At 45.4% G+C, this 21,548-nt stretch overlaps 1 protein-coding gene across 1 annotated transcript in view; it reads right to left on the bottom strand.

The window, feature by feature from the left end:
• The window catches only part of ACMSD (aminocarboxymuconate semialdehyde decarboxylase), a 94,087-nt gene that overhangs the window by 36,948 nt on the left and 35,591 nt on the right, over positions 1–21,548 (bottom strand). Inside the window, exons 6-7 of the mRNA XM_083153817.1 lie at positions 16,082–16,175; positions 2,647–2,742 (exon numbers count right to left, since the gene is read on the bottom strand). Coding sequence (XP_083009943.1) covers positions 2,647–2,742; positions 16,082–16,175 — 190 coding nt within the window. The remainder of the gene's footprint in view (positions 1–2,646; positions 2,743–16,081; positions 16,176–21,548) is intronic.

Here is a 21,548-nt window from a genome sequence, read left to right as displayed (position 1 = left end):
TCTGTCAGACAACAGAAGCTTGGCTATATTGGATCATTCAGCTGGACAATGATCCTGAGCACACCAGTGCATCTTCAAAGGAAAACAATTAAGATTCTGGAATGGCCTGTGTTGGGGCCTGAGAAGATGCTGTGTGCAAAGAATAGCCCTCAAACATCAATGAACTAAAACACTGTTGTAAGGCAGAGTGGACCTAAAGTTACATGTGTCTATCTATCTATCTATCTATCTATCTATCTATCTATCTATCCCTTTCTCCCCACAGCCTAACCCTAAATTCCCTCTAGTGCCTAAACCTAACCTCCCTTCCCTGGTCTGACCCTAACCCACAGTGTACTTACATACATCATCCTGGCAGTCGGAATTCCGGCACTGGCATAGTTACCATGCATAATACTATACAGTATATCACCAATGTATCAATTATCAGTGCTTACGAGTGAAAGTACTGAGATATCTTAATTTTAACATGAATGATGGGTTAGTGCTTAAATGAGCAGGAGCAAGTTATAAACTCCTAGGAAGAGTGAGATTGGGGAAGCTGCACATTAGGGGGCTTTAGAGTTAACAGGCTTAGCAGTGTAGCCAATTGGGTTGATGGGGGTGTGTTTTAGGGCAGAGTTGGAGACATTGTTGTTTAGGGTCTGTATCTTATTCCCTGGATTCCCCACCCACCCTCCCTCATTCAGATCGTAAGACATTATTTCTCTTTTCTTTCGCCTGTTGGGATTTGTTCCTCCCCGTGGCAGGAAAGATCATCAGTCCAAAGGCTACTGCACAGCTTTATGGAGGGGCGCTCTATGTCCAATACACTGATCTAGTATGACCCACCCTGCTCGGGGTCAGGGGCACTCATGGTGTTTTGGGGAAAGAGTTGGGGCCCTCATAGTTTATTGCCATGGCCAATTGGATTAATTAAAGGCATGTCTTGAACATGAAATAAGCTTCATGCTATAATGTCACTGGATAGACTGGTCATTCTTTCTTTCTGCCACCATACTTATTTCAGTTGTAAAATAAATAAGGTTGACCTATTTTATGGGCATTTCAGTTGTTTGTGTTATTATTTTTAGATAATTTAAATGATTCATTAGATAAGAAGAGTTCAATTGTGGAGTAAAGGCCCATACACACCAAACAATATTGGTCACAATATCGTTCAGAAAGGGATTCTGTACGATATTGTGAACAATATCGTCCAGTCTGTACACTGTGCATCTTTAACGATGGGCGCTCCTGCGCACCATTAACAACCCCCTCCCTCATCCAAGCATGTTCAGATGAGGGAGAACATTGACAACAATAGCCATGCTGCAGATGCCGCGGTCGCCCATGTGCAGCATCGGCAAGTGTATATGTACTTGCCGATGATGGTCCCCCTGGCCGGGTCCCGCCACCGCCAATATCGGTGTATGGGGCTTTACACACATTCGCACATATACTGCTAGAAATGTTTGACTCCTTCATGGCCAACAGGATTATGCGAATAGTGAAAAGAGATTCTGTAAGACCAATGTGTCCTGTTTATTTGTCACAATATGCAGTGTGAATGCAGGCATTCGCCTGGCACCTCCAGCTGGCCATCAACAAAGTGTACAAGAAGATTTGTCGGTACTTATGTAGTATCTGGGCGTCCGATTTAGAAATCGGATCGGATCGCATCGCATCGCATCGCATGCGACCAAATCGTATGCGATGCGATGGTCAAGATTTTTCCATAGGATTCAATGTTAAAATGGTCTGAGTCCATTTTAACATAGAATTCAATGGGAAAAAGGGGTCCTTTTCCTTTCCCCACTATCCAAGTGGGCATGGAGTTGGATATAAACCTGTGGCGAGCGTAGCGAGCCACCGAGCCCGAAGCGTGGCGAGCGTAGCGAGCCCCGCGAGGGGACACAGAATACTTTTTAAGAAATATGCGTCCCCTCGCGGGGCTCGCTTCGCTTGCCACGCTTCGGGCTCGGTGGCTCGCTGCGCTCGCCACGCTATATAAAATCAACTCTATGCCCACTTGGATAGTGGGGAAATGAACAGGACCTTCTTAACATTGAATCCTATGCAAAATCGCATTGCATCGCATCGCATCGCATCTGATTGTATGCCTTAAGGTAAGGCATACAATCACAAAATCGGACGCCCAGATACTACATAAGTACCGATTTGTCTCACTAACATCTAAAAATCCTGTCTTTCATTGAGCACAGCAGGACGCCTCATCCTTTGTCTGCTTCCTTGCTGAAAGATAGTCTACGATTAATTGGCCATCACATACAAATAAAAAGCAGAACTATATCTTCCCTTTTAAATCACTAAAATTCAAGGGAGCACCTGAACATTATTTCATATTAATACTATAAATAACACTTGTTTATATTACACAAACAAATTCTGAAGTACTTTAGGATATAAAATATTTTCCAGATACCATGCTGGAAAATCCCCTTCCCCTGAATGTTTAGAACATCCATGATGTTGTGGCCCAGAAGTACAGTGCACGATGTCAAGACTTTGTGACATCTCATCACAGCTAACCATCCTCTTTACTTTTCTAGAGGCTCTTTGACTCCTAGATACATTACTGGAAGTAAGATAGTAAAAACGTGTTATTTCACCAGACAGCTTGTTAGCAATGAATGAATACCCTACCTCCATGGGCAAAGCATACTTTCAGTTTTGGGAACTTTTCGAATATGCCACCCATAATCATACAGCATATGGCCGTAGTTGTCTCTGCTGGCATTCCTGCAAGAGAGTGACAGCATAGGGTTAGATATCTATACATATAAAAAACTGGCTACTCTTTACTTAGAAGGGCGCCCATGATCTCCATCGCGGCCGTCGTGGGTAAAAAAATCGCGGTGATCGCGGGCATCGCGGGCAGTACATTAACGGCCGCGACGCGATGCCCGCGATCACCGCGATTTCCCATAGGGTTCAATGTTAAATTTAGTGGTGCCCGCGATTTTACATTCAATGCTTCAATGGCCGCGATTTGGCCATAGGAATCAATGTTAAATGGGCTACAGAGCCCAAATAGGCACAATTAACACTGAAATGTCCCCCCAAATTTGCCACGCCAACCCGAAGCGTGGCGAGCGCAGCGAGCCCGTGAGGGGCGGCGGTACGCGTCCTCCGACCTTTTCATGCCCTACTATCCACGTCGGCGTGGAGTTGAGAATAGAATAGTGTGGCGAGCGCAGCGAGCCACCGAGCCCGAAGCATGGCGAGCGCAGCGGATACCTTCACAGGTAAACGCGTCCCTTCGCGGGCTTCACAGGTGTCCACGTCGCCACGGACACCTGTGAAGCCCGTGAGGGGACGCGTATAACTGTGAAGGTATCCGCGTCCCCTCGCGGGGCTCGCTGCGCTCGCCACGCTTCGGGCCTCGGTGGCTGGCTGCGCTCGCCACACTATTCTATTCTCAACTCCACGCCGACGTGGATAGTAGGGCATGAAAAGGTCGGAGGACGCGTACCGCCGCCCCTCGCGGGCTCGCTGCGCTCGCCACGCTTCGGGTTGGCGTGGATCGTGGGGTGGCGTTACAAATTTGGGGGGACATTTAAGTGTTAATTGTGCCTATTTGGGCTCTGTAGCCCATTTAACATTGATTCCTATGGCCAAATCGCGGCCATTGAAGCATTGAATGTAAAATCGCGGCCAGCACTAAATTTAACATTGAACCCTATGGGAAATCGCGGTGATCGCGGGCATCGCGTCGCGGCCGTTAATGTACTGCCCGCGATGCCCGCGATCACCGCGATGGGCGCCCTTCTAAGTAAAGAGTACCAAAAACTGTAAGGGTTGTGTAATTAACAATCAATAATAGTAATATACTAAATTTTTGTCTGTTCGTTCTGGTATCTTGTGAAAACTACTAAATTAATTTCTGTTGTGTTTTCAGTATAACTTAGGGGGTTATTCTAGTTCATTCTTTCTGACAAAATCCTTCTTAGATGGACAAAACCATGTACACTGCAGGGGGGGCAGATGTAACATGTGCAGAGAGAATTAGATTTGGGTGGGGGTTTTTCTTCAAAGTGAGATCTATATTGCAGTGTAAAATCATGCAGTCAGTATTTTCCCTGCACAGGAACAAAAAAACTCACCGAAATCTAATTCTCTCTGCACAAGTTACATCTGCCCCCCCTGCAGTGCACATGGTTTTGTCCATCTAAGAAGGATTTTGTCAGAAAGAATGAACTAGAATAAACCCCTTAGTGACCTAGAAAGAAGTGGAGGTATATATTATGTTGGTGTGACGTCAAGGAGAACCGCATTAGTTCTTCTGAGCAATAACAGACATCCCTGTGATCGAAGCCGCAGGCAAATGCTAGTACAATATAATTGAAAAGGTTGTTAATAAACATTGGTCCATCATAGCGAAGGAAGCTTTTTTGTGCCCCTTCAAAGCCAAATGTATTCAAAAAGTAATGCACACAATGTAAAAAATAAGTTATTAGAAAGTGCTCTAGAACCAGAGGTGGGAGAAGAATCCTGGCTTTATGCAGATGTCGATTCCATGCTTAATTGTTTTGCTGGTATATGATAGCAGATGGGAGAATGCGTGAGAAGGGGAATACCAATCAATACTTACTCTGATTACATAAAGTTCTTGCCACTATATGGAGGTCTTTTTACTTGGGGCTTGCAAGACGAGAATATGGGCCCCATGGCAGGGAATTGCTGGGACAGTGACCTTTCAACACTACGTCAATTGGGGAATTTGACATGAAGTACAATATCATGTTGAGGATTATATGAAGGAGTATTAGGCTTATGAGCCTGTCCTAGGAGTAATGGGTAGGTTGCAGCAATAGTTTCATAAATAATCATAACGCACAAAGCCATTTCTGAAGTCAGAGAACGATTGGTTCACAACTTCTTACAGCCCACACACACACTACAGCGATTTGGGTAGATTCCACCTGTTTCTGGTGGATCGGGCCAAGAAATCATCCCAAATCGGATGCCTTTGATGTCCCCTCCAGTCAGATGCGCGGTCTCATGCGCATCGGACCTGAGTCAGAGATTAGAACCTCCTCCCGACAGCATGGAATAGAGGTCGCATGCGAAAGAACCACATTTATCACATGCGATCCGGCCGCCCGGTAATGTCCCGGGCAGCTTGTGTGGCTGGCCATACAGTAAAGTGTAAAATGTATGGCCACCTTTAGAATGTACAGATCTGTTTTATTTTCCAATGCTGCTATTCAGAAAAAGAAAACGAATCCTGCCTATAGTACAGAGGAAATATTCCTGAACAGCATTAACTCGCTGTAAGCTTGGAGTAAATTGGAGAAGTACAGTGAATCAAGAGCGACAACAGCACATTCAGAGGAATCGTCCAAGATTGGAGGCGTAACTCTGGGAGGCAATGGAGTCATCTGCCGCTGGGTTTCTGCTTCCAAGGGGGCACCTCTCTTTCCCTGCAAGTTTGAATCAGTTAATTGAAACCCATTGATATCGCTTCTGTAGCTGCCTCCCCCCTCCTAGCAGGACCATAGATGTCACAATCTTTATTCTAAACATAATTTTTGCCAAATGTCACACCCTGTATTAGAACCCATGACCCGTCCACTAGAAGCAGATATTTAACATACATACATACACACATGTATACAAATATATATATATATATATATATATATATATATATATATACTATAATCTTTAGACTATAATCGTTATATCGACGATATTTTAATCTTTTGGCGGGGGGCACCCCAAGACATGGTAGCATTGATTGAGTCTCATAACCTAGGAGATAGTCCAATCAAATTTACCTTTTCTTACAGCAGAGAAGTGATACATTTTTTGGATGTTTGCATAACTATTAAAGGAGGTGAAATCTCCACCAGTCTATATTCTAAACCCACAGATAAAAATAATCTGTTGGCCTTTAATAGCTGTCATCCTAGACCTACCATTAGGAGCCTCCCTTACTCCCAGTTACTGAGGGTTAGGAGGATAGTGTCTGATCCCATAATGACCAACATCCAAATGGATGAGATGATAGGCCGGTTCTCAGAACGGGGTTATCCACTTGCAGAATTACAAGCAACTAAGGAGAGGGTGCTGTCCACTAGTCGCAGTGACTTACTGCATCCCAAACAAGAGGGACCTGATGTTGAAAAGCGTCTACCATGGGTAACCACATATACCCATCATAGTCCTGAAACAGTCAAAATAGTGCGTCAACACTGGCCATTGCTCCAGGCTGATACACAATTGGGACTTAAAGAGACATCCCTGCTACCTAGCTTTAAACGGTCTAAGAATATTAGAGATATTCTAGTGAAATCTGATGCTTCACCTAAAAATGTAAAGAAACCATCTACCAGACTGGGCTGTATACGATGTACTTGCACTACGTGCAGTTTTATGATTCCAGGAGCCTCGTTTAACCATCCTCAAACGGGGAGACCGATACCCATCCCACATCTGTTGACTTGCAATACCACATACACGGTATACCAAATTATTTGTCCCTGCGGTCTTTCCTATATAGAGAAAACCGAGAGACCCTTTAAGGAAAGAATGACAGCACACCGATCATCGATACGCATTGCATTGAACAAAGGGTCAAGTGACCAGCCGGTCCCCCGCCATTTTATTGAGGCGAAACATAATCTATCTTCTCTAAAATATAGAATGATAGACCACATTCCGGCCTCACTTCGAGGTGGGAATAGGGGTCTATCACTGTTAAAGTGTGAGGCACGCTGGATAGCCAGATTGGGTACGGTATCCCCACGGGGACTTAACGAATATTCAGGTATTAATGTCCTTTTATAAACAAATGATCAAGTTATTTTTCTTCAAAAAAAACTTTTTTATTATACAATAATTAAACATTTAATGACTTGACGGCAGGTAGCCATAGGGTTAAACAGTATCTTTCTATTTTTGTTTTTTATTAGGTTTTAGGTTCTTTTTATGTATAGTCTTATATGTATCTTTTTTCTTCTTTATATTCACATCTATCCGTTGAGGTTGTAGATATCACCAATATCACGACTTGTTCATCACACTTCTTTGGATGATATTTTTATGTCTGTATTTTTTCACATATATATATGTCTCCTTTTTGTTTTTTTTTCACATCTAAATAATTGTCAGATATTCCGTGGTGGATAGAGATATTTTTTCTGACATCTTTTGATATGCTTTAAAAATAATATGTACTTTTGCTATATATTATTTATTTACTATTTTTTTTCTTGATATATTGTTTTGTCACTGATTGCTTGTATGACACCTTCAGGTGAGATCCCATGTCAATCTGTCTGCCGTATTGAGGCGGGGGAAGGGGTGGAGTCTCACCTGCACGTTGCTGCGCCAGTGGGTGGCCCCACTGACGCCGGATACACCTGTTTACTATAAATATGGTTTGAGTCACTTGTGTGTTAAGCCTGAAGAAAATACCCACGTATTGAAACGTTGCTTGATAATAAAGTCTTTTTGCACCGATTGTATGGTCTGGAGTGCCGCGTCATTTCGAAGTCTATATATATATATATATATATATATATATATATATATATATATATATATATATAAAGACTTGCAAAAGGTGATCCGGAACTCCAATAGCCTTATATGCAAAAGCGGGTGCCACAGCCAAACGAAACTATACTTCACAGATGGGACCAAAGGTTCCCCATGCCTGGCACTCCCCAGCAGCTCAATAAAGAGACCTACAGACGGTCTAATCGACCATAGATTAGACCGTCTGTAGGTCTCTTTATTGAGCTGCTGGGGAGTGCCAGGCATGGGGAACCTTTGGTCCCATCTGTGAAGTATATATATATATATATATATATATATATATATATATATATATATGGTGGTGTGTGTGGGAGTGTGGAGGGACACACACACACACACACACACCAATATTTATCTTGTTTCTGGGCAACTGGGACGAATTTATGCCACTGTCCAAGATATTACCTTCAGAACTGAATTCATCAATAGTGGTAATATTATTCTTAGCAAAGAAACAGGAGCATGGTGATGAGATATAAATAGCCATCAGGAAATCCAGGAAAAAGTGAGGTTTTTGCACATGTAAACTGAGAAGGTGAAGTGATCATATAGTGGGGCAGATGTATTAAGCCTGGAGAAGAGATAAACTGGAGATAAGGTAAAAGGAAATAAAGCACCAGCCAATCAACTCCCAACTGTCATTTTAAAACACAGTTCATTGGCTAGTGCATCCTTTCACTTTATCTCCACTTTATCTCCAATTTATCTCTTATCCAGGCTTAATACACCTGATTTCCCCTGCAGCTCCCCGGGAGGGGGACACACGATTAGACACTTTATGTGCCAAGTTTTGCATGCGATGTATCCTTTGCAACTCCCAGGGAGCTGCAAGGTGGAGGGAGCAGGGGAGCGGCGGACATCGCGGTGGCGGGCGGGGGACACTGCTAGTAGGGCAGAGGCAGCGGGAAGGGGACGCTGTGGGGGACAGTGACACAGAGGCTGCAGTAACGGAGAGCCGGGCAGGGGGAGCCAGGAGCTGTGAGTACTGAAAAAAAAGCGCATACAATGAATGAGCAGCCTGTGATTGGCTGACCAATTTCTGACTGGCTGAGAGAGCGCTCAGCCAATCACAGGCTGCCCATTCATTGTATGGGCTTTTTTCCCCAGTGCTGACAGCTCCCGGCTCCCCCTTCCCGGCTCTCCGTTACTGCCGCCTCTGTGTCCCCCGCAGTGTCCGCTGCCTCTGCCCTACTAGCAACATCCCCCGCCAGCCGCCTCGCAACGTCCCACGCCCCCCTGCTCCCTCCACCTGCCCGGAGCACAGCTCCCTGCTCCAGCTCGCCAGCCACCTCACAAAGTCCCCTGCCTGGCTGCACATAAGATTTAGCAAATCTTATGTGAAGCCGGTCTGACCTCCCGACTCCGATCCGATGCGCATGGGACTGCGCATCGGGTTGTACTGGGTGTCTAAACATGCGATTTGGCCCGATTTCACTGCCCGATCCATCTGAATGGGGTGAAATCGGGACCAAATTGCATAGTGTATGGGGGCCTTTACACTATAGTTGGCCATACTCTAGGCGATATACATACAATTTAAAATATGCAAATTGCATGCAGCAGGTCCGATAAATGGTCCCGCGCGCACCATGCCCTCGATTGATGGTCCATGTCCAATTCAAATTATTTATGGGCAGTGTAATAGGCAAAAAGTGGATAAACAGAAGTGAATCCTGTCCTTTTCCACATAACTTATCCCAAGGATTACATATAAACACAATTTTTACATAACTTAATATCTTTTTTTATGAGTTTGTCAATGAGAAACTTTTGGCCAAAGGGGTGCTGTGAAAAAATCCTGATACTCTGTTGTACCCTGATTATTAAAAAAAAAAAATTGGGAACCACTGCCCTAGTGTAAAGGGGCCATAATAGTTCAGGAGAAATATACTTATACTAAGATGAGCAAAATATCTGGTACCTCTCAGAAATAACATAATACAGGAGCTCCCTCTAATGGCAAAGAGAGAGAATTACCCAGCATTGTGATATGGAGACACTACAGAGATACTGTACAATAGATGGAATGGACTTTTCTTCCAAACGATATTGTATGTGCAAAATGACGATCACAAGGAACGGCCTGAAACCAGGATCAGTAGTGATTAGAGAGTCTTATATGTACAGGATGTCCCAGAGCAGAGACTTTATTGAGCAATAGGCACCAAGTGACACAAAATGAGTCCTTTACAGGTAGGCAAGGATGGGCCAAGTCTCCACGAATCAGGGATAAATGGCCAGGCAAGGCTGCTCTGACACTTCTCAATGCAGCTCTGGCAGTTGACCACGGTAAAGCAGGGCCGTAACTAGGGGGGGGGGGGGGGCTGAGGGTTCATGTGCACCAGGCGCTGGAGGGGGGCGCAATACTGTCACTGACCGTGCAGGGTACAAAAACGGTCACAGATTTTTTTTACTCATCTCCGCCGGGTTCCTCCTCCTTGTGATGCTGTGCGGGTGACGTCATCACGCATGCACCGCCCACACGTACATCATAATAGGAGGCCAAGCGCAGACTGTGTGGAGGAGCAGCGGCAGCCCCTGGGCAGAGAGCCGGGAATACAGCGCGTGCCGCAGGACTAGCCAGCGCGCCATCAGGCCTCTCCCCCTCACCACTCCCCAGCCACATTCGAGCAGGGCGCATTGATTGACTGCGCAGAGACTGTCTGAAGGGGCAGCCCTGGCTGAGCCAGCAAGTGACAGCGGGTGCCAAAAGTTATTTCTCTAAAAACTAAGGTAATATACACAGACAGCTGCACAGTATTGGGGACCTGGGGGAGAAATTGGGGGTCCGGGTTATATTCTGAAATGAAATATATATTTATAAATTATCCCTCAGTCATTGACTCTCTCTAAAGCTAAATTATTATTAACCAACTGCTGACTGAGTCAATCCTCAGTCAGCAACTGGTTAATAATTTACCTTCAGAGAGAGTCAATGACTGAGGGATAATTTATAAATATATATTTCATTTCAGAATACAGTGTATATGTAATAATATGAGCATATAAGTGTGGGGCATATGTATAATGGGCAGGGGCGGATCCAGGATAAAATGACAGGGGGGGCACCATGACAAAAGAGGGTTTAGGTGGGGGAGGGGCGGTGTTAGTGGTGCCAGTGTATATGCTAAGAGAGTGGCAGAGAGAGGGTGGGAATGGGATTAAAAATAGGCCCTGGCATTTAAAGTGCGCAGGCCCACCATGGCGACAAAAGTGAAGGATGCAGTTGTGCGCGTGCCGAAGGCGCGCTCTGGAAAAAGGGGGTGTGGTCGCTCAACAGGGGGCGTGTCCTTGAGTGTAGTGTACAACTTTACACATTATACAACAAAATACTAGACCCCATTATACTTGCAATATACATGATGCCAAATGGAATGAGCCAAAATTCACATAATGCCAAATGAATTGAGCCAAAATTCACATAATGCCACACGGATTGAGCCAAAATTCACATAATGCCACATGGATTGAGCCAGAATTCACATAATGCCACACAGATTAAGCCAAAATTCACAATACGCTTCATAAACAGGGACATTGTCCACCAAAGGCGCGCATTAAACATTTACACCATAATGTCCATTACACGTTAAGTTACACGCCATTATGTCCATTATGTATTATGCCAAACACTATAACGCCTATTAAAAATTCCATGCTGATTGCCAGAGGTTCCATGCTCGTTGCCATGTGGGATTACATGCTCATTGCCAAGGGGGAATACATGCTTGCGGTAAATGGGGGACAGCCGCCGCCAGGCAGAAGTGATAGCCACTGAAAGTGGCAGAGCCTGGCTGTATTCAGAGCACTGCAGGTCCCTGCTATTTGAAATAAAACCCCTTTCACACCATAAAATGCATTCCCAGGATGGCCCCTTTTACACCAGCCTAGTCCCTGCATTTTCTGGTGTGAGGGGGAGAGAAAACCACCCCTCCCCCCCTTTAACCAGTTATCTCATTTAACCGGCAATATCTTCGGAACCAACTGACCCATTTACATGAGACAAGTAGCATTTTGAAGAACTTTTGAGTGGGCTTTGAATGATTTTGGTCCAGTTAAACTGAAACGTTTGGTTCCAGAGTAATCTGCCCTCAAAGAACATGAACAGCCATGAAATTACATTTCAAAAATAAAAAAAATCGGTTTACATGCAATATCTCTGGAACCGATTGACTGATATGGACCAGCCTGGTATCATATTGAAGGGCCCAGTGATTTGGTATTGAATAAGATCAACCACAAGCTTCTGTGATGGGGGAGCTGGCAGCCATTGGAACCCGGTGGGGGTCGGAATTGACGGGTCCCATATTATCCTATGGGCAAAAAACATTACAACTTTGCCAGGCGATATCTCCGGTACCCGGGGGGCTAGAGACACGGGGCTGGGCTTGTTGGAAAGCCCTGGTCCTCAGCTACAAATTAAATGACAGGGGGGCACGTGCCCGGGTGCCCCCCCTAAATCTGCCACTGATAATGGGCAACATGTGTGTGGCATAAGTTTAATGGAGCATCACGGTGTGTGTCATATGTATAATGGGCATCACAGTGGGCATCATATGTATAATGGGCATCACGGTGTGTGGCATATGTATAATGGAGCATCACGTTGTGGGGCATATGTATAATGGACATCATGTGTGTGGCATATGTATAATGAGCATCCAGGTGTGTGGCATATGTATAGTGAGCATCCAGGTGTGGGGCATATGTATAATGGAGCATCACGGTGCGGATCATATTTATAATGGGCATTACAGTATGCGGCATAGGTATAATGGGCATCACGGACTGCACTTTTGTGGTCATCTGTATCTGGCACTGCACTATTGGGGGCATATGTGTATCACACCTCCATTTTCCATGGCCGCACCCCATGTGGCTACAGCTCTTAGAGAGCTGACCATGCCCTCATAGCGGAAAAAATTGGGGATGTAGCCTCGCAGGAGTTCCACGGTAGTAGGTGAACCCTCTAATTTTGGGCGCGTGTCTCATCTCCTCTGCCTCCAGTGTTGGGAGGTATGTTTGTGACATATTGGACATTGCAGTGTGTGGCATATTGTGTATCATTCAGGATCAGTGTTCTATCCAGTGGCAGCAGCAATTACTATTGCTTATAATGTGTACTGGGGGGGCATAACGGTGTGTGGTATAATGTGTACTGGGCATTACGGTTTGTGGTGTAATGTGCTCTGGGCATTACGGTGTGTGCTGGAATGTGTACTGGGCATAACGGTGTGTGCTGGAATGTGTACTGGGCATTACGGTGTGTGCTATAATGTGAATTGATACTACTATGTGACCACACCACTTCTCCCCCCCCCCCTGCCCCCCCCAAAAAAAACATGCGCGCCAATGCCTTGGGCGCGTACTGTCCCTGGGGCATCAGGTATTCTGCAGGGTCCATGATTTTAAAGAAAATTCACTTCTGAGTTGGGTGAACTCTGGAACAGACCATAGGGTGGAAGATCTTATATATTATTATAAAATCTGTACCCAATATGAAACGAGTACTGTGTAGTAGAAGGGGCTTCTTTGTTGAGCATAAGCCATCGACTCCCATTAGCTGTTCACAGAAGGCCCCTAGTTATGGGCGTTCCTATAATGCAGGGGTGTCAAACTCAAATTCATCGGGGGCCGCATCAGCAGTTTGGTCACCCTCAAAGAGCCGGTTGTATCTGTAGGACTATGTGTCCACTCTTTATTATCATAAATTATTGTCACTGCATTCAATTATTGTATACTCAGCAGTAGCATTTCCCTCCTGCTATTGCTGTGAACTGCAGTGCATTAGGGCACATGCTGCCTGCACAGGGGGGGTCTTAGGGCATATGTCCTGCTTATTATCATGGGACACAGCAATTAATGATGGGCTGCAATGTGCCAGTGCACACACACACACATAGGCAGAGAGTTTGACACTTACCCGCTCTGATGCGTCCACTCCAGTCTGAGCTGCTCCACCACCAAGGACACAGCTGCGCTCTCACACAGGCGCATTTTCCCCTCCCTCGAGTGGCGCTCCTCGCACCATCTATCCAGGAGTGGGGGGGCAGCGTGCTCCCGGTCACTGTGCAGTGCACACTCAGCAGTAAGTAACCTGGAGCGCACAGCAGCAGCAGCAGCACCATTCACCACGACGGACCTGCTCTTTCCTCTCTCTGGCTCCTATACAGCAGGTGGGAGCGGAGGATGGGTTGACGACCGGCGGGACTGCGCTAGAGGGCAGACGTTTCTGGCTTGTAGGCTGCCGCGCATGCACTGAAGAGGCGGCTTTCTTGTTTAAAAAAAAAAAAACAAGAATAAAAAGGTGAAGGCTGGCGGCGGCTGCTCGGGCCACATGAAGAGGTCTGGCGGGCCAGATTTGACCCGCGGGCCTTGTGTTTGACACCCCTGCTATAATGGGTGCAATGTGCACGGAGCACATGGGCCCCTGAGCCCACAGTGGCAGACCCGGAACACACTGCTCTCATATTTTAATACTCACTTCCCTGGAGACCCGTACCTGGAGCTGAGATTGTGGCATAAATTGCCTACAAAATGGCCACTGCGCATGCGTACTACTGAATTTAGTCTCTGGAACATGGTGGGCACCATGTTTCCAGGGACTTGTGCATACAAAGTAGACTTGACAGTACAGCGGAGAGGAAGGGGCCCAGCTAGATTCTGCACCTCTCCTCTGTTAAAGCGCCCCTGCCCCTAGGTGTTGCCTAGCAATAGCAGTGGAATTTGGATATCCTAAAAGATAGGAGACTTCTAATGCTGGGCACACACTGGCTGATATATCAGCCATTCTATCGAACAGCCAATATATCATGCTAAATGCCCACCCAGTTTTGATGTCAGGCATAACACTTCAGGCCAATGATTGGTAAGAGTGTTTGCCCTTACCAATCATCAAATAGGTCAGCAGATGAGCCTATCTATTTAGGAGAAGGTCAGCCCCTCAGTAGATAGCTCTGAAGAGCAGTAGAATACTGGACTGATTTAATCATTTGTAGCAACCACAGACGTTGTAGATGCATGCCGTGCATCTTGGGAGATGTAGTCTCATTGTAGGACTCACTTCCGGTTACAGGGGTCTGGCGGGCAGTCGGTGTTTGCCAGAGACTGAATGAAGATGCACTTACTTCAAGTTGCACAGGTGTCTCTGAGCTGATTGATACACACATCTACAGACGTGGTTCATATAACCACATTAGTAGGAGCTGCAGATAGAGCTCAGACATGGGGCAACTGCCATCTTTGGTTACAAAACACAATCCTCTGAGGTGTTCTCAACATCAGGTCTCATGTACCACCAACAAGTTAGGTTTTCTGGATTTATTTACTCATTCATGAGTGAGTTTTTCTGTTTTACTGGATAAGTAGTTATCCCACCTGCTTCCACAGACAGAAATCCTCAAACCATGAATTTTTGGAAAACTTGAGGGTTGTGCTTCAGAACCACGCCTTAGATGAAGATATTACAAGTCATCTATTTATGTGGATGTTCAAAGGGGAAGATAAAGATAGGGACACAGTTGTAAACAGTCTGGGTGAAGTGAGGAATTTTGAAGATAAAGGAAACCAGTTTCCTTTATCAACTTTAACAACTTTAGTTGTTTGTAGGAAGAAGGGATGATACAGAAAGTGAGAGGGGTATGGTCAAAGGGCCGACAGAACTCATGTCAATAGTCATTAGGTTGACCACTATAGGTTGACAGTCACTAGGTCGACATATAAAATATGTCGACATGGATTAGGTTGACATAGTCATTAGGTTGATATGAGCTTTAGGTTGATACAAGTATTGGGGAGAAGGTAGACTATTAATTGGCAGTTGAAGATTGCATTTGGAAAGAGTCAGAGAGCACTTGTGAATAAGTGAAGACTGGGAAGGAAAATGCTAACTGACAATATTATGGTCTGTAAGAGGAAGCTGGGAAGTCAGAGAAGTCGCAGCTGAGTGTAAACACGAGAACAAGAGAGTGAACACTGAAGTGAAAAGTAAAAGAGACAAAGGGCCAGATGTATCAAGCTTCAGCAAGTGATAAAATGGATAGTGATAAACAACCAGCCAATAAGCTCCTATGTCATTTTTCAAACCCAGTCTGTGATGTGGCAGTTAGGAGCAGATTAACTGGTTTTTTATCACTCTGTTTTATCACTTTTGTGAAACTTGATACATCTGGCCCAAAAAAAGAAGGATAAAAGTTTAGAGGGAGCTGCATCTGTGAGATGGTCAATATGGATGTTTTATATAGCCCCAAGGATAAGGAACTATAGGTCACAGAGGAGAAAGTGGAGAAGCAAGGTGGCAAATGTATCTAGGGAGTGGGGCCATTGCGATGTTAGATTACTATCACTCAGAGGTGTTCATGGTAGAATCCGTAGGTAAAATAGACCTCAAAGAAGAGAAGGGTCAGATCTTTTGTCTTTGAATCACAACAATCCCTTGTATCTCACCCAACAAAATGTTGTGCCATTCGTCATCTTTCTTCTAATAGAAATCATTCCCTTCCACAATCCATGTGATAAACGAATAATTACTAACCTACCAGCCAGGGCAGCCAGTATTTTGACATCCTTCTGTCCATGGTCATGTCCCAGGGGTGCACAAAAATAGCGCAATTTAATTCCTCTGCTGCCTGAAAAGGGGTTATAGACATGTATTACAGATTTTAGGCAACAATGGAGTATCTTTTTTACTATATATATGGCAGTTATTCATAGAAAGAACAGATTCCTACCTGTTAATATGATTTCCTCTACTCCACCATGGCAGCTACCAATGGGTTAAGTCCTGCAGGGTAGTAATCTGGAAAGGAAACAGAAAGAACACTCGCCCCTATATAAGCTCCTCCCTCAGAGGACTCAGTGTCTTGTTATACAGCTTATCATACATATATACATACGCATAAAAGAGGGAAGGGATAAATGCTGCCATGGTGGAGTAGAGGAAAGCATATTAACAGGTAGGAATCTGTTCTTTCCTCTACCTCCCCATGGCAGCTACCAATGGGTTATACCCCAGCAGTCAGAATGGGAGGGATACATAAGTATATTAGATACAGGTTACCTCACCTTGTTTCTTGAATGAAATTAAACTAATATATATATTTATATATCATTCTTTTTTTACACCACAGCACTCAATACTTTTCTGCCAAATTTTGCATCGGCTGATGAAGCTACATCTACCCTATAGTAAATGTGTGCACAGATGACCAGCATGCGGCCTTGCAGAGTTCTTCCACCGATGCGGTCTCTTTTTCTGCCCAGGAGGCAGATACCGCTCTTGTCGAGTGGGCTTTGAGCCCTATCAGAGGCTGTTGACCTCTTAACTTATATGCCTCTATTATGCAAGTTTTTATCCATCTGGAAATGGTCATTTTACTGGCTCCCTGGCCCTTATTTTTTCCTTCTGTTAGTATGAAAAGTCTCTTGGAACTCCTAAACTCCGAAGTTCTATCTACGTATATTCTCAGTGCTCTCACCACGTCCAGTCTATGCAGCCTCTCCTCTTTACTGTTAGTTGGATTCATGCAAAATGAAGGTAACGCAATTTCTTGGTTTATGTGAAAAGCCGAAACCACTTTAGGCAGAAATTGAGGATTGGTCCTTAACACCACTTTGTCTTTGAAGAAGTTCATAAATGGTTGCTCCGCCCACAGCGCCTGAAGCTCCGATACTCTCCTGGCTGATGTAATCGCCACTAGAAACACTGTTTTAACGGTTATCCATTTTAACGATACCTCTTCTAATGGTTCAAAGGGAGATTCTACTAGCGCATTAAGCACTAGGTTAAGATCCCAGGGAGACAGTGGAGAATGAAAACTCGGTCTAATTCTTTTGGCCGCTGTATATACTTGTCCTCTGCTAACTTGATATCCAGCATGGCTGAGAGTGCTGAGATTTGGACCTTGATAGAGCTAGTGGATAAGTTCCTATCTAACCCTGTCTGAAGGGTGTCTAGAACGGTAGCCGTCTGCGATACCACCTTCCCTGTTGTTTTGCAGAAGTTCACATACTTCTTCCATACTTGATGGTATGTCCTCGAAGTAGATCTCTTCCTAGCTCTCAGTAATGTTTTTATCACTTTACTCGAGAATCCTCTGTCTCTTAGGGTACGGGTTTCAGCAGCCATGCCGTCAACTTCCAGTCTGGTGGCTGCGCCCGCCACAGATTGTTCTGACCTATTAGATTGTTCTGGTTGGGTATCGTCCATGGTTCGTCTATAGACGAACCATGGTCTCCTCGGCCAGTATGGAATTACTGCAATGACCGTGGCTTTCTCTTTTTGCACCTTTCTGAGTAGCCTGGCTATAATCGGGAATGGTGGGAACACGTAAACCAGCTCTGCGTCCCACACTGCTATCAACACGTCTGATTGTTCCGCCTCGGGCTCCCAATGTCTGGAGAAGAATCTCTCGACCTTGGCATTCTTTGATGTGGCCATCAGGTCTATCTGGGGCTTGCCCCACATGCTCACCAAGGTTTGGAATGTCTCTGGTGACAATTCCCACTCCCCTGGTCTTATCTGATGTCTGCTGAGGCTGTCGGCTTGCAGATTTTGGCTTCCTGCTACAAACACTGCCGACAGACTGTTTACCCCATGCTCTGCCCATCTGATAATTTTCGCTACTTCTGACATCAGAGCCCGACTCCTTGTCCCCCCTTGTTTGTTCACGTATGCCACCACCGTCTGATTGTCGGACCTCACTACAACATCTTTTCCTCTCAGGCAGTCCTGTAGGTGGACACATGACATCAGAACCACTCTCATCTCTCTGACGTTGGAGTGACTTCTGCTCATCTTCTGATCCCAAACTCCTTGGGCTATGGGATGCCCACATATCGCCCCCCAGCCAGTTTGACTGGCATCGGTCGTTATCACGACCTGACTGGACGCTAGGAATTCCCCCCCCCCCCCCTTCCAGTCTCCCTTCTTGGGCCCACCATTCGAGGTCCTGATGCGCCCCTTTTGATAATCTGATGGTCTGATTTTTGTTTTTCCCGTCTCCATTCCATTGGGTCAGGAAACAATTTTGCAGTGTCCTCATGTGGAATCTTCCCCAGGGTACTGCATCCAAGGCTATGACCATCGTGCATGTTCCCGAGGATGTTACCCTCTTGCCTTTCAGGTTGAGAACCTCCTTTCTCAATTTTACCTGTCTTTCTTCTGTTAGTTTTATCTTCATTGTCCTGGTGTCTATGACCACCCCTAGATATTTTACCGAGTATGCTGGTACCAGATGGCTCTTTGCCACGTTTATAATCCATCCATGTTCTTCCAAGTACTCTTTTACCCTTCTTGTGTGATCTGTTGCCTCTGACCTTGTTCTTGCCATAACAAGCAGATCGTCTAAGTATGGCCATAGGGTGATCCCTTGCATCCTGAGGTTGGCAACTAACACTATAAGCACCTTTGTAAAAGTGCGAGGGGAGGTGGACAGGCCGAAAGGCAGGGCGACAAACTGATAGGTGACATCTTTTATTTTGAACCTCAAAAACTTGAGGTGACCTGGAAATATAGGTATGTGCAGGTACGCATCTTGCAAGTCTATTGTTGACAGGAATGCATTTTGTTTGATATCGGGAAGGATTGATCTGAGTGATTCCATCTTGAATTTCTTTGTCTGGACGAAAGAGTTCAGCCGCCTTAAATCCAGAATTGTCCGGAATCCTCCGGATGCCTTTTCCACTACAAAGAACCTTGAAAACCATCCTTCGCCTTCTTGTTCTTTGGGTACCTTGACTACTACTTTCTGGGTAATCATTTTCTCCAGACTGGCAAATAGTGCTGTTCTTTTCGCGAGGTTTTGTGGAATAGGGGAATCTATCTTCCATGCGCCTGGGTGCTTTATGAACTCGATCTTGTATCCAGTCGTTAATATTTCCATTACCCACTTGTTTTTGACAGACCGGGACCAGACATGCCTGTACTCTAGCAGCTTGCCTCCGACTGTCTGCTTGGCATCATTGGTAGTTTTGTTTAGAGAAGAATCTCCCCTCTCTGCCCCTTTGGCCACGAAAAAAACTCCGGTTGGCTGACCACGACCTTCTGAAACTTCTACCTGGTCTGTACGTTCTGGCTTCTTTGAACTCAGATGATGGGAAACAGAAAGATCTATTAAATGCACCTCTCTTCATCTTATCTTGAGGTAACCAGACCGATTCCCCCCCCCCCCCGATATCTTTGTGATGAGGTCGTCCAGCTTGCTTCCGAAAAGGTATTGCCCTTGAAAGGGTAATGAGATCAGTTTTTGCTTAGATTGTGTATCGGATGCCTATGGTTTTAGCCATAAGGCCCGTCTGGCCACTGTTGTGGTTGCATTTGTTCTGGCCGCTAACTTGACAACATCTAAAGAAGCATTACATAAGAATTCGATTGCAATCTGTATGTTCTGCATGAGTTTAATCAGCTCTGATCTCTTTATCCCGTCTAGGGTGTCTGACTCTAAGTCCTGACACCAGGACCTTAATACACGAGCAGTAACTGCCATTGCTGTGGATGCTTTGATAGTGGCCCCTGAGGTTACATGTTGTTTCTTAAGGCTGACCTCTATCTTCCTCTCCATTGCATCCTTAAAGATGTTGGTGTCCTCCAGGGGCAAGGTAGTTTTCTTGGAAATTCGTGCTATTGCCGCATCCACTCTTGGGCTTTCTTCCCAATTACGTACTTGATCTGCCTCGAAGGGGTACATTTTCGAAACCCTGAGTGGGACAGCCACTTTTTTATCCGGGTGTTTCCACTCTTCCTCCACAACCTCCTTAAGAGTTTTTGAAAGAGGAAACACCTTTGCCCTTTTTTTCTTATCTCGAAAAAGGAGATCTTGAAGCTTCTCTTCCTCTTTAGACTCCTCTATATTCAGAGACTTATGTATGAGCTACAATAAGTTCTCAAGTAACACCGGATTAAACTCCGTCTCACTTTTATCCAGAGTGACTTCACCTTCCTCTGCTTCTGCTTCTTTCACAGAAGGTCCTTCCTCAGAATCTGCATCATCATCCGATATTACTGGTCTGCTCCTTTTAGCTGATGTTTTATTCATATCATCTTTGGTAACAAATGTGTCTGCCAGTGCGACTTTCAGCATAGCTACCAACTCTGACATATGTTGGGTCCCGCCCTGCTGAAGGACCTTACATTGATCACACATAGTCCCCACACATTTGTCTGATAGGGCCTTATCACACATAGTGCACTTAGCAGCATGGTGTTTCTTATGCTTGACTTTAGAATCCGGTTTATCTTTACTGGAATCAGACCTAGGTAAAACCAATATCACTGTCACTGTTGCATATTCTAACATTTACACAAACCACTCCTTATTGCCTGGCTTACCCCGATTTCTTTTGCTGCTTTTTCTCTTCCTCCATTATGGCTGCTAGTTGCTTTAACAGCTTTCAGCTATAAGCAATGATGACATGATATTACCCACAGCACATAATACATGCTCCGTCAGTATTACTGTAAGGAGTCTTACCCTGTCTGCTGAGCTCGTTCTTCCAATACCTGGGAGTCTCCACACGAACCCCTTGTTTGAAGTGCGGCACTGATCACAGCTTGCACCCGGCAAACACTGCCTAGTGCTCCCTTTATGTGCACGCTACTTCCTGATTCTGCCGCATCTATCTGCCGTGCCCCTTCTGACGCGTGTCTGTGACACGCTCCGTCGCGCCTCTGACTCATTCTGTTCTCGCGCCTTTTGATGACACGTGCCGCTGACTTTCCGAGTACCTTCTCGCCCGGAGGGCGCCGGCTTCCTTCTTGCCTCGGCTCCTTGCTTCGTATTGCTCAGCAGACCTCAGGTACCCCTTACTGCTCTAGGCAGCGGAGACCCGCTCTCATTTTTTCCCGGCCTCAACCCCATCTACTCTGGGTAGTGGAGGGGGCAGCAGCGTCAGGGTTAGCCATGCTCCTACTACCCTGGAAAGGAAAAAAAAGACACTGAGGCCTCTGAGGGAGGAGCTTATATAGGGGCGAGTGTTCTTTCGGTTTCCTTTCCAGATTACTA

The sequence above is a fragment of the Crinia signifera genome, chromosome 7 (assembly GCF_055691185.1).
Source record: "Crinia signifera chromosome 7, ASM5569118v1, whole genome shotgun sequence".
In the NCBI taxonomy this organism is placed as follows: domain Eukaryota; kingdom Metazoa; phylum Chordata; class Amphibia; order Anura; family Myobatrachidae; genus Crinia; species Crinia signifera.
The sequence above is the reverse complement of the archived record's forward strand: the minus strand, read 5'-3'. Positions and strand labels throughout refer to the sequence as shown.